Here is a 12224-nt window from a genome sequence, read left to right as displayed (position 1 = left end):
GGTAGAATCTATATTTATCTTTCAACATAAATTCAATCATGATCAGTAAAGCAGGTTGAACATTTCAGCATGTGTACTCGTTGTTTCAAAAAAAAAATTGTGTACTTAATGTTGTTGTTGGTTTATGCTGTTGGTCATCAATTCCATCCAAAACTGTCTGTAAAAAATGTTTTTTGTCATTATCAACTTTTTAATAGCAATCAATTAAAACAGGAGTTACATCCCCTTGTTTGACCACCATACTACTTACTGTTAGCTCTGGATAGTTGTAAAGGTGCTGGAGCAACCTGAAAATAAATAAATCTTTCATTAAAAACAGCAAATTTTTCTATGAAATTATCAGGTCTGATGAAATTGTCAACTTTTTTTAGGCCTTTTAAATTACTTTTCAGTGTCATTTATTTCAAAGATTAATCATAAATGGAAATGGTTTGCCTTTAAATCCAAAGGATATATAATGATAGAGCTATTTAACATAATTTAATGCTCTTTTATTTAGACTGAACTCCACATAAATGTTTGGTCAATCTGATAGTTATGAAAGTAGTGACCATTCGTGCTGTAGTTCTATAGATTCAATTGTCTTTAACTTGAGAGAATATCTAACAATTTCAGGGGAGATAACATCAGTCAAGTGTGGAAGGTAATTTTTTTTTTGCTTGACTTCAGGGAAAAATAAACTGCCATAACCACAGATTTCAGTAATAAACATACTTACACTCAATTGCTATATCGGCTTGCTTTTATTCTTTTAAAGAGCCACAGACTGTCATGCACTTTTTTGTCTGTAGCAATAAAAATAAATATACACAATTCTTACCTATAGTTCTGTGTGGCTTCTGCAGGAATAAATAGGCACAAATTGCAATGCCCTACGTATGTCTATAGCAACATAAGGAACTATATGCAAGATGCTAGAGGTTTTACCTTGCTTCTTTTGAAAGGTAATCATATATCTGTGCCAATAAAAAGGAGTATATGAAATACTAACCTGCGGTTCTGGCTTGCTTCTGTGTGAGGGTACGGGCGGAGACCTGCCTCGCCCATCTGACGTCTGTACCAATAAAAAGGAGTTTATACAAGCCATGCTTATTAATGCAACTATATCATAAATAAGAACCTGCTGTTACATTTAGTACAATTGGAACAAATTTTACTTTTGAAATAAATTATAAATGTGTTTCCATTTTCCATTTTCAAAGTTATCTAACTTTTTTTTCTATTGTCTAAATTTTGTGTTCTGGCTCATTGTATCTTTCATGTAACAGCACTAGATTAAAAGGAATGGTTCTTTTCTATTATTCAATAAAAAGTCTAATATCTCATGATTCTAAAATAATTTTGTTGTATAATAAAATGTTTACCATGAAGATTGTTCTATGTTATATGAATTTTCCTGGAAGTAATTCTATGTATGGTAGAATATTACAAGAGCTATTTAAAAGAATGTTAGTTTTTAAAATTAATTGTGCTTAGATGAGACAACTTGGTGGGACTTGTTCTGTTATCAATTTTTATGTAAAATCCTTCAAAATTTTTTTTAACTTGTATTTTATGGTGCACAATCTTGTGAAAAAGTTTCGAAAGATTCGATCATAAAGTTATTCAATTATCATCTGGGAATCTTTAAAGAAAAAAAACACTTTTATAGATAATATAGGATATAGGTCTTAAATGGGAAATTTCAAATCAGCTCAATCAAACTTGATCTGTATTTTCATAAAATTGTAGAAAATCCCAGTTTGTTAAAAAAAAATTGTTCTCAGGCAAATAAAGGGCATAACTACTGAAAAGTTAATGTCAAATCAACTCTGTCAGATCTTTCACTCTTCTCCATTAGATTTGTTTGTCACAACATGCAAGAGCTGAAGACATCCCTTAAAGGACATATTTAGACGACCTTTTATGCTAATTTTGATTAACCTATTATTTCCCGTGACATGCTGGTACTTTGATAACTAATTTCAGAAATATTTTGCAGTTTACCAGCAATTTGTTTTTATAGTAAAAAAATACTGAAACTTTTCTGGAGAAAGATTTGATTGGATGCTTATGGGATATCTTCAGGTCTTACACTTCATGACAAACAAATCTAACTGAGCAGAGTGAAATATCTGATTTTAATCATATTGATATAATCCAAAATATATAAGTGTTTTATACTCATGACATTGAGGAGATCTTATTAAGTGATTCCTTCAACATAGTTTATTGATAAAAAGTTGTTATAACAAACAGACAGACATGGGAATCCCTATACTAATTAAATAGCAATGTTCAAAAATTGATATAACATAGTTTGATCTTCACTCTAAACTAAAACATAACAAATTGAAAAATAATATAATTATTACAAAGGTTTTAACATAATTTCAAATCATGCTGTTAAGATTATTTACACTCAATAAACCATGCAAAAAACCTTCACCTCCCCTTTGTAACACTGCAATCATCAATCATTGCCCCTTGTAACAGTGCAATCACCAATTTCATTTTTCTCTTTAATAGTGCATTAATCACTCCCCCTTGTAATAGTGTAATCATCATCCCCCCTTGTAATAGTGTAATCATCATCCCCCCTTGTAATAGTGCATTAATCACTCCCCCTTGTAATAGTGTAATCATCATCCCCCCTTGTAATAGTGCATTAATCACTCCCCCTTGTAATAGTGTAATCATCATCCCTCCTTGTAATAGTGCATTAATCACTCCCCCTTGTAATAGTGTAATCATCATCCCCCCTTGTAATAGTGTAATCATCATCCCCCCTTGTAATAGTGTAATCATCATCCCCCCTTGTAATAGTGCATTAATCACTCCCCCTTGTAATAGTGTAATCATCATCCCCCCTTGTCACAATTCAATCATCTATTCAATTAAGCTGAAAGTTTATTCAGGCAAAAACAAAATGTTATACTTTATCTGCAAATCTTTACTCAGTTAAAAATTCAAACACTTAATATTTAATATGAAAGACTAAGATACATGTACCTAAGATTTCACAAATTAAAATTCAAGATTTTCATCTAAAATCAAGTCAAATGTTGACCTAAATAAAGACCTTTATTTAAATGTTCATTTGTTTATTCAAGAAATTCATTCACATTTTCAAAATCACTCTAAATCACTCTAATTACTCAATTCATTTCCATAATCCATAATTCTCATAAACAAACATGCTAACATTAACAATTTCAACCCGTTTCCATTTTTAAACATAACTTGGTGAACAATGCTGTGTGGATGAAAAATATAATTTCAACGAACTTTCAACTTTGTGCTGTTCATTCAAAACATGTGACCCTTAGCCCACTTGATTTATACCGAGGTTTTGATTTCTGGGGTAATTCTTGTCTGTGTTGTTGGAGGTTCTAGACTGACTGAACTGGTACGGAAATGATCGTAACCATGTATATTTGGTGCTGAATCTCTTTTTATAATACTAAGTTTAAAATCATCAGGTTTATAATTAGTCTTTTTAGGAGGTAGAGGTTCTTTAGACTTGGGAGGAGGTTTAGTAACAGCTCTTTTCTCTTCCTGTACAATTGATTATAAAACTTAATGTAAATATTTGTGCAAGCATTATTTGTTGCTATTAATATACATAATGTAACATGTACTAACAAGCTAAATTAAATAACAAAAAATAAAATGAGTAGAAAGTAACAAAACTATTACATTGGGTGAGGTTCTACACTATTGAAATGTTGATATATGTAGCTAAAATTTCTCATGCAAAATGATTATTAGTATACCAGTACTCAGTGTACAAATGCAAATGTTTTGTATGGTAAAGACCTTTCTAAAATCTTATCGCCTGACATCTGTTTGATCCTACCTCTAATAAATGGCATACTCAAGGTTTATCACAAAAAATTTCAACACCCATCAAGTTTATTTCTAAATAAAGGCCTTATTACGTGAAAATAATGATTACCGAAGGTTCTCCATTTTCTGTGGCAAGTTTACTCCTGATAGCTGGTATAGGAGGTGAACCACCTCTCTCTTCCTGTAAATAAATATATTTCTTATTTTCTATTCACTTAACCTTCAAATATTATTTCCCCGTCAATTCTTATTATAAATGTTTATCTTGCAACATTGTCCAAATACACCACCTTTATGATGAAGAACAGCTGTAAAATTGCTGTCATTTTGTAAAAGTTTACAAAAACTGAGTATTGTATCTTGAATACAAATATCATTGTGTTTTTTCATTGTTTTCCTTTGTTAAGAATAGTGACAACTAAAATAATTCTAAGTAATGAAAAAAGTCCTTGTGAAGTGAAATATATTTATATAGTGCAAAGTCAAACTGGTCATTGACTTTATATTCGTCTAGGTGCAGACAATTACTTATACAAAATGTCATTAATAAAGAAAAATATAGTTTTGTGAAACTAAAACTACTTAATTTTATCTGAACATGAGCTGAGTGTGGTAGAACTATCTTACCCTTTGTCGTTCTGTTCTCTCTCTATCTTCTTGTTCTTGTTTCTCTCTTGATCTAGCATCAGCATCCTCTCTCCTTTTTCTGCTTTCCTCATTCTTTCTATCTTCTGCTTGTTTTCTAAGTTCTTCGTTTTTTCTTCGAGCCTAATGTTTTAAATATGGCACATTAGAAATTATAGTATTTACTATTTACTTTAATAGTTATATTGAATAATTTGCAAAATTATTTTATACAAAAAGATAGAGCAAAACATTTGGGATTCTTTTTTATTCACAAGAAAACTGTATATTCAGAAATTAATGTGTGCATAAATTATTGAGATTTTTGAAGAATAAACAAAAAATAGCTGTTTAATTATTGTGATTTTAGGAAAAGCTACATACAGATATATGTTTTTAGATTTCTTATTATTGCGACACTCAAGGAGTTGCATTATACCAATTAATAAAAAAAACCTTGGAATTATTTCTGAATTATCTGTTGTCCTGTGGTATCATCCTTAAACTATAAAGTGTTTTAACCATCAACTTGGTAGTAAACAAAAATGCATTTTTTTTTATATAAACAAAAGTATTACATCTTCTTCTTTTTCTCTCTTCTTTCTGACTTCTTCTTCATATTCCTGCTGTATTCTAATCCTTTGTTCCTCAAGACGTCTGTTTTCTTTTTCTTCTTCAATTTTTTCCTTTTCCCTTTCAATTTGATCATATCTTTTTTTTTCTTCAATCTACCAAAATTATAAAGCATCAGTTGCATTACATATGATGGTGCTAGATTGTAAAAGTGACTTAACTGAACATATCTGTTCAGTAGAAAGAAATACCAATTTAAGTTGTAGAAACAGAAGAATCCACTTATTTGACAGAACTAGAAAATTATGATACAAGATTATCTAAAGCGATCACATTTCATAGTTTAACAATACCACTATTTATCTCTACGGTAATGTCCTGGATAGGTTATTTCTATCATTTACTATCAATGATTTCTGTAAAGACCAAATAGTATGCTGTAACTCTGCATTTTAATTTAAGACTTTGTTTATAGGTAGCCTCCTCTACAGAAATTAGCTGCATTTTCCTACAAAAAAACCCTGAAAAAGACTGTAAAGAGAATAAATATATTAACAATCAATAAATTTTAAATTTCTTTTTACATTTGATGTTAGTAAAAGATGATGAAATTGGTTTGTGCTCATCATATTGATACAATGTGAACAATTATATGGTCTTAGGTTCTAGGCAAAGTGAAAAATATATAATAAGTGGATTCGACTGTCCTAAAAAGCATACAGGCAACTGGATGACTAATCTACCTCACAAACCTTTATAACTTGTCCTCCTTCAGACCTGAGTCACTGTACTTACTATAGTGAGATACGTCCTAAAAAATGACCTTAATGAATTTATATACCTGTCGCCGTAAATCATCTTTATATTTATCTGCTGTGTCTTTCTCTGCATCAGTCTGAAATTCAAAAATATAATTACCATAAAATTGTTGATAATGAAATTAATCATATACTCATACATAATGTGAAATGAAAATGTTTGTTTTAATCTACAGCCTGTAATCATATGTAGCAGGGAATTTGATTAGCAAGAATATTCAATGAATTTTAATATTATCTTACAAATATTCATAAATATATGCAATTAAGATAGAAGTCTGGAAGATTAAAAACTGTAAAAATAACACTATGTTGAAGGCTTTGAGCAATGCCTTTACATGTAATTATTTTCTTGCTATTGTAAAATACCCCATGTTTGTGCCATTTTGATGAAAGCTAAAATTTGAACAAAACTATATTCAAATCCTTCTTCACATAATCTGCACACAAACTTGTCTGAACTTACCCTAGGCTGTCCAAATATACCATGACCACCTCTAGCATAAGTATTCTCCCCTTTAGCATTCTGTTGCATTGGTGGAGGTTTAATTAAATCATCTTTAGGAGAAGCAGGAGCTCGGAATCTTGGTGACTCTCTAGGGGGTGGAGACCTTGCTGATGTTCCTCCAACATTTTCATAATGCATAGATCTTAAGTCAGCTAAAAAAAAAACAGATGCAAAATATTGGTAATTTTAGATTTTGAAAGTTTAATAGTTATACTTTATATCACAAGAGTGAAATGTATTGCCTGCTTAATTGATAGCATTTGAAATAAATATTTTACAACATGTTAGAAGAAAGCTTGATTACTCAACCATGCATTAAACTTCTAAATTCTTTTGACCAAATATAGTTGGCTTATAACTTAAAGGGACTAAAACACTAACCTAATATGAAATTTTTATGTTTTTCATTGAACAACGAAAAGCAGTCAAGAACAAGTGTCATACTGACATATACATCTTACAACCAGTCAAGAACAAGTGTCTCCTGTCATACTGACTTGTGCATCTTACAACCAGTCAAAAACAAGTGTCTCCTGTCATACTGATTTGTACATCTTACAACCAGTCAAAAGTGTCTCCTGTCATACTGACATACACATCTTACAACCAGCCAAAAACAAGTGTCTCCATTCATACTGACATTTACATCTAACAACCAGTCAAGAACAAGTGTCTCCTGTCATACCGACTTGTACATCTTACAACCAGTCAAAAACAAGTGTCTCCTGTCATACTGACTTGTACATCTTACAACCAGTCAAAAGCAAGTGTCTCCTGTCATACACATCTTACAACCAGTCAAAAACAAGTGTCTCCATTCATACTGACATTTAAATCTAACAACCAGTCAAGAACAAGTGTCTCCTGTCATACTGACTTGTGCATCTTACAACCAGTCAAGAACAAGTTTCTCCTGTCATACTGACATATACATCTTACAACCAGTCAAAAACAAGTTTCTCCTGTCATACTGACATATACATCTTACAACCAGTCAAAAACAAGTTTCTCCTGTCATACTGACATATACATCGTACAACCAGTCAAAAACAAGTGTCTCCATTCATACTGACATATACATCTTACAACAAGTCAAAAACAAGTGTCTCCTGTCATACTGACTTGTACATCTTACAACCAGTCTATCAACTATATTTGGTCTCAGAAAGAATCTTATTTTTCTACTTGATATTGTGAAAAAAAAATCAAATGATGCATATATTATTTACTATTTTTCAGTTGAGCAAATTAACTGAAATAACTAGAAACAGGAAGTAGATAGTATGTATCGTTCAAACATTTATTTCAATAAGGGAGAAAAGTGTTGTACTTACTGACTGCATTGCCAGCAGTATCTTTGATTGGAGCTCCACCACCACCACGACCAAATGGATTATAATTACGTATTTCTTCATCCAATTTTCTTTCATATCTGAATTAATGAAAATATCATTTTATAACTTGTCATTGATAAATTACATTCTGACAAATAGTAATGATTATGGACTATAAATGAGATTTCAATTGCAGATCATTTCGAATATGAGCTCTCTCAACTTAAAAATGCCCACATTCACATATCACAAATAATCAACCTTACATTTTAAAACTGTACATTATGAAAACCCAACGAAACTATATCATATATGTTTTTCGTTTGTTGTTTTGTACATAAATTAGGCTGTTGGTATTCTCGTTAAATTGTTTTACATTTTGTCATCTCAAGTCCTTTTATAGCTTATGTGGTACGAGTTTTGCTCATGGTTGAAGGCTGTACAGTGACCTATAGTTGTAGTCTCTTGTGGATAGTTATCTTATTGGCAATCATACAATATCTCTTTATTTTATATAGAATTAGGTGAACAAATGACAAGAACTAACCCAGCTTGCAGACAGACACTTTAACAGTAAAATCAAAAACCAAAATTTAAATTGTGACCTCTATTTTATGTTTTAAAACATTGTGTTTAAATCTGTAAAGTTTTATCAAATTCTACTTTCAATATCACCTTGGAACCTTTTTTTTCTTCTTAACTAAGGGGCATACCGGTAACTCTTGAAGAGTAAATGTACAAAACCACTAAAATCAAGCTTCACCTGTATTTAATGGTCAATATCAATGTTTTCCATTTTCAACTGATTTGATAAAGTTGTATTTTCATTATCATCTGGTCAAAGTATAAAAAAGACAACAAGCTTTTTAAAATTGGATTAACTAAGAATAAGTTTAGGCAGATATGCAATCTTTTCACTATTTAAAATGAACAGGATTAGAGTTCAATTTTGTGAAAATATATACCTATCTTTATCTTCTTTCTCTTTTTGTTCTCTGTATTTCTTTTCTTGTATCTAAATGCAAAAAAAGAGATTTAAATTAACATTTGAGAGTAGACAGTAACTACAATTCTTTATAGTTCTCATAAGGTAAAACAGTATGCTAAATTAACAAAAACAAAAGATACAGCACAAATCTGAACAGAAATTTCAATCAAGTTTTGTAACTTATACAATCTGTAATGAATTCATTTAAAGAAGTGATCTGTTAATAGTGCACTTAAACAGACCTGTCGCTGAAGTTCTTCTTGGTAAGCTCTTTGATCTTGTCGTGATTTACTCCTAAAATCATCATCACTGGGGAACTGGTATGGTGAGATCCTCTCTTTACTTCTACTCCTGGCTCTAGTGCTGTAAAAATAGAAAATAATACATGGATTCAGCACTCCTAGCTATTGTACTGTAAATATAGAAAATAATACATTGAGCCATCACTCCCAACTCTAGAAGTTATTACATAAAAATTTACTTGGTACATCCATACATTTTTCTGTATTTTCAGCCAAGTGACCATGCAAAGTAGACAATTTGAAATGAAAAGTTTATTTCAGGTTTATATGTACATATCTTTATTCATACTAAAACTGCTTTTTAATGGATAGAGTTACATAATTGGGTATTTAACATATTACCAAGATATAATCTGATGCAAGTAATGAAGGTTTACTTAATGCTGAAGGCATTATCATCACTTTCACATCAACACAATTTCAGTTTATTTAATGAAATTTGTTCTCTGGTACCTTTCAACTTGTTTATAGACTTACTTATCTTCAAATGTAACTTTAGGTGGAGACATTCGACATAGTCTTACTTATCTTCAAATGTAACTCTAGTAGGAGACATTCGACATAGACTTACTTATCTTCAAATGTTACTCTAGGGGGAGACATTTGACATAGACTTACTTATCTTCAAATGTTACTCTAGGGGGAGACATTCGACATAGACTTACTTATCTTCAAATGTTACTCTAGGGGGAGACATTCGACATAGACTTACTTATCTTCAAATGTTACTCTAGGGAGAGACATTCAACATAGACTTACTTATCTTCAAATGTTACTCTAGGGGGAGACATTCGACGACTGTATGGTTGATCATCTAAACGGTTTAATGGAATATCTGGACCACCACCACCTGAAATAGCAATATATGAACATTTTAAATCATGAAATAAAAATTATATCCCAATTTTGTCATAAAAAGTGCATTTCTATTTTGGGTGAGTAATGAGTGCAAATTCAAATTTATCTGAACATCTTCTCTTTTTTTTAATCTATAAATTCAACACTTGAATTGATCTATTTTTGTTTTTATCAACATTTTTACCAATATTATACAAATAAAAAAAAGAGCTATAAAATTACGTAAATATCAAACATAACTTATCAATGAATAAAAAGTTTGTCTTATTGCATTGTTTAAATAGAAATCCGACCACAGACTGTAGTAAATGCTTCCCCAAACCATGCATCAATTCCATAGACTTATTTAATGTAGGATTAACATGATTAATTATGTTTATAACCTGATGACCTCCAGAAAGCCAAGGTTTAACAAGTGGAGCTGTAAGCTATTGCTCACTAATGTTATCCCTGCTTTTGTTATTGTGTAAACAGGAAGTCAATGAATGATGGAAGTAAACACACATCACTTGGCATAACATGCTAACATGAATACTGATTCAAAATTTCAGAAAATTTGATTTGTAGATAAGTATTGTGTAAACAGGAAGTCAATGAGCAATTAATCTGAAAATGCATCACACAGTAAAGCACTCTCATGAAGTTTTAAACAAAATTTTGACAACCTCTGATTTGACGTCCTTGAGAAAAGTGTGACATTTATTTTATGGGATGGACAGACACATGCACCGACTGACTGACAGAAGGACACACAGATGCCAACCAGTTTCCACCCTCCTTTCTGAGCGGGGATATAATGACTATAGAAATGAGAAACACTCTTCCTAATCCGTACTCTGTATGTGAGAATACCAACCTTTAGAAATCTCCTTGGAATAGAAATGACAAATTCCTCTACTGAACTGATAACTGGATTAACAGAAACTACAACAACCCAACTATGCATACACAATACACATACTAACCTCCAGAAGGCTCTGGGTCTAATGGGTTCTTCATACCATAGAAATGATAGGCTTCATCTATAGAACTGAGAGCTGGGTTGTTAAGACCTCCTCCTCCAGTTATATAAGTACTGAAAAAACAAAACATATTAATTATCTCAAAAATCCATATACTAGATGTACTGTATCAAAGCCAAAAAGGTATGAGCTAACATGAGGAAACCAATATGCAGTATAACACTGTTTTATTGTTTCAGAATATTTTTCATATTTCAACTAATGATGACAAAATAAATCTAACCACAGATGCTGGATAGAGTATATTGTGTATGAATGCACCTGGTTCCAAGGGGAACAAAAACGTTAATATAACCATGTGTTATCTTTTTACTTTTCCTTTCCAGCAACAATTTGATAATCAACAGCAATTCATTAGATAATCAAAACTTTTTTTGTCAAAATTTACATAATTACATACTAAGTATTTGGCATAGATTTGAGTACAAACTTTTTAAACAGACATAGATTTGCAAATGACGTAACGATTTGACACAGATCTGAGAAAAGGACATTGATATGAGGCCGTACACAGATTTGAGTCTTACATAATATATGCGAATAAAATGGCACTTATGCATTTGCATACAGGCAGAAACTGTCTTTTAATAAAATGGCTGGCTGTACGGAACCAAATGTCTTCGGATGACAATGACATCATCTTCATACCATTATACGGTTATATTATTAATGAATAATAACACAAATCATGGCAAGAATATTCTTAAACAATGATGCATGCCTCCTTATATCTTAAATTATAAAACAGGAGCAATTAATTCTTTTCCAATGTACCAATGCAATCCAAAAACATGCAATCATTCTCTCCATAGATGTCATTATTGTCAAAATATCAGCACTTACACAATCATTCCTAATATCTAACAGATAAACAAATGTTTTATCTATTTTTAAATTTCTTATTCAGGATATTCATGTTAATTTGTTTCAAACATGGAAATATTTGAGCCATTTTATACATAGGGAAAAACAACAACAAGACAAACTGACGTGAATGTAACAAGTTCATGCTTTAGTGAAGGGAAAACAAAACTGTTAGAAATAAAACTTGTTTATAAGATTTAATACACCTCCATACAAAACAGCATTAATTATTATGTTAGAGTATTTACACATCAAGAATAAAGGATTTTAATACAAATAATTTAGTGTTTTTTTTGTTTTTTTAAGAAAGATTGGCAAGAGTCTATAAAAGAATAGATATATATGCCAGAAGTCTGCAGAGGCAATATTTCATCTGATGCTTTGCTTGAATATCTTTGAAATTCGGATCTACATAGTTTTACAAATGAAATACCAAAGAAAAGACTTTTAAACCATAGAATAGCATAATTAGTATTGGCTGATGCAGGCATGAAATATAATAGAG

General features: G+C 30.9%; 1 protein-coding gene across 39 annotated transcripts in view; it reads right to left on the bottom strand.

The window, feature by feature from the left end:
- LOC127712980 (centrosome and spindle pole associated protein 1-like) overlaps positions 1-12224 on the bottom strand; it is a 93496-nt gene that overhangs the window by 12623 nt on the left and 68649 nt on the right. For 37 of the 39 annotated variants that reach the window (XM_052219756.1, XM_052219763.1, XM_052219758.1 and 34 more), the window contains 13 exons: positions 10799-10908; positions 9735-9825; positions 8916-9036; positions 8651-8700; positions 7686-7783; positions 6310-6503; positions 5867-5920; positions 5031-5180; positions 4456-4596; positions 3938-4009; positions 3325-3537; positions 992-1054; positions 251-287 (listed from right to left, as the gene is read on the bottom strand). In XM_052219756.1, the coding sequence (XP_052075716.1) occupies positions 251-287; positions 992-1054; positions 3325-3537; positions 3938-4009; positions 4456-4596; positions 5031-5180; positions 5867-5920; positions 6310-6503; positions 7686-7783; positions 8651-8700; positions 8916-9036; positions 9735-9825; positions 10799-10908 (1394 nt within the window). The remainder of the gene's footprint in view (positions 1-250; positions 288-991; positions 1055-3324; positions 3538-3937; positions 4010-4455; positions 4597-5030; positions 5181-5866; positions 5921-6309; positions 6504-7685; positions 7784-8650; positions 8701-8915; positions 9037-9734; positions 9826-10798; positions 10909-12224) is intronic. The other 2 variants (XM_052219693.1, XM_052219703.1) reach the window with 2 other exon arrangements.

This window comes from Mytilus californianus, unplaced genomic scaffold, assembly GCF_021869535.1.
Source record: "Mytilus californianus isolate M0D057914Y unplaced genomic scaffold, xbMytCali1.0.p SCAF_1, whole genome shotgun sequence".
In the NCBI taxonomy this organism is placed as follows: domain Eukaryota; kingdom Metazoa; phylum Mollusca; class Bivalvia; order Mytilida; family Mytilidae; genus Mytilus; species Mytilus californianus.
Note: the sequence above shows the minus strand (reverse complement) of the source record. Positions and strands in the feature narration are given on the sequence as shown.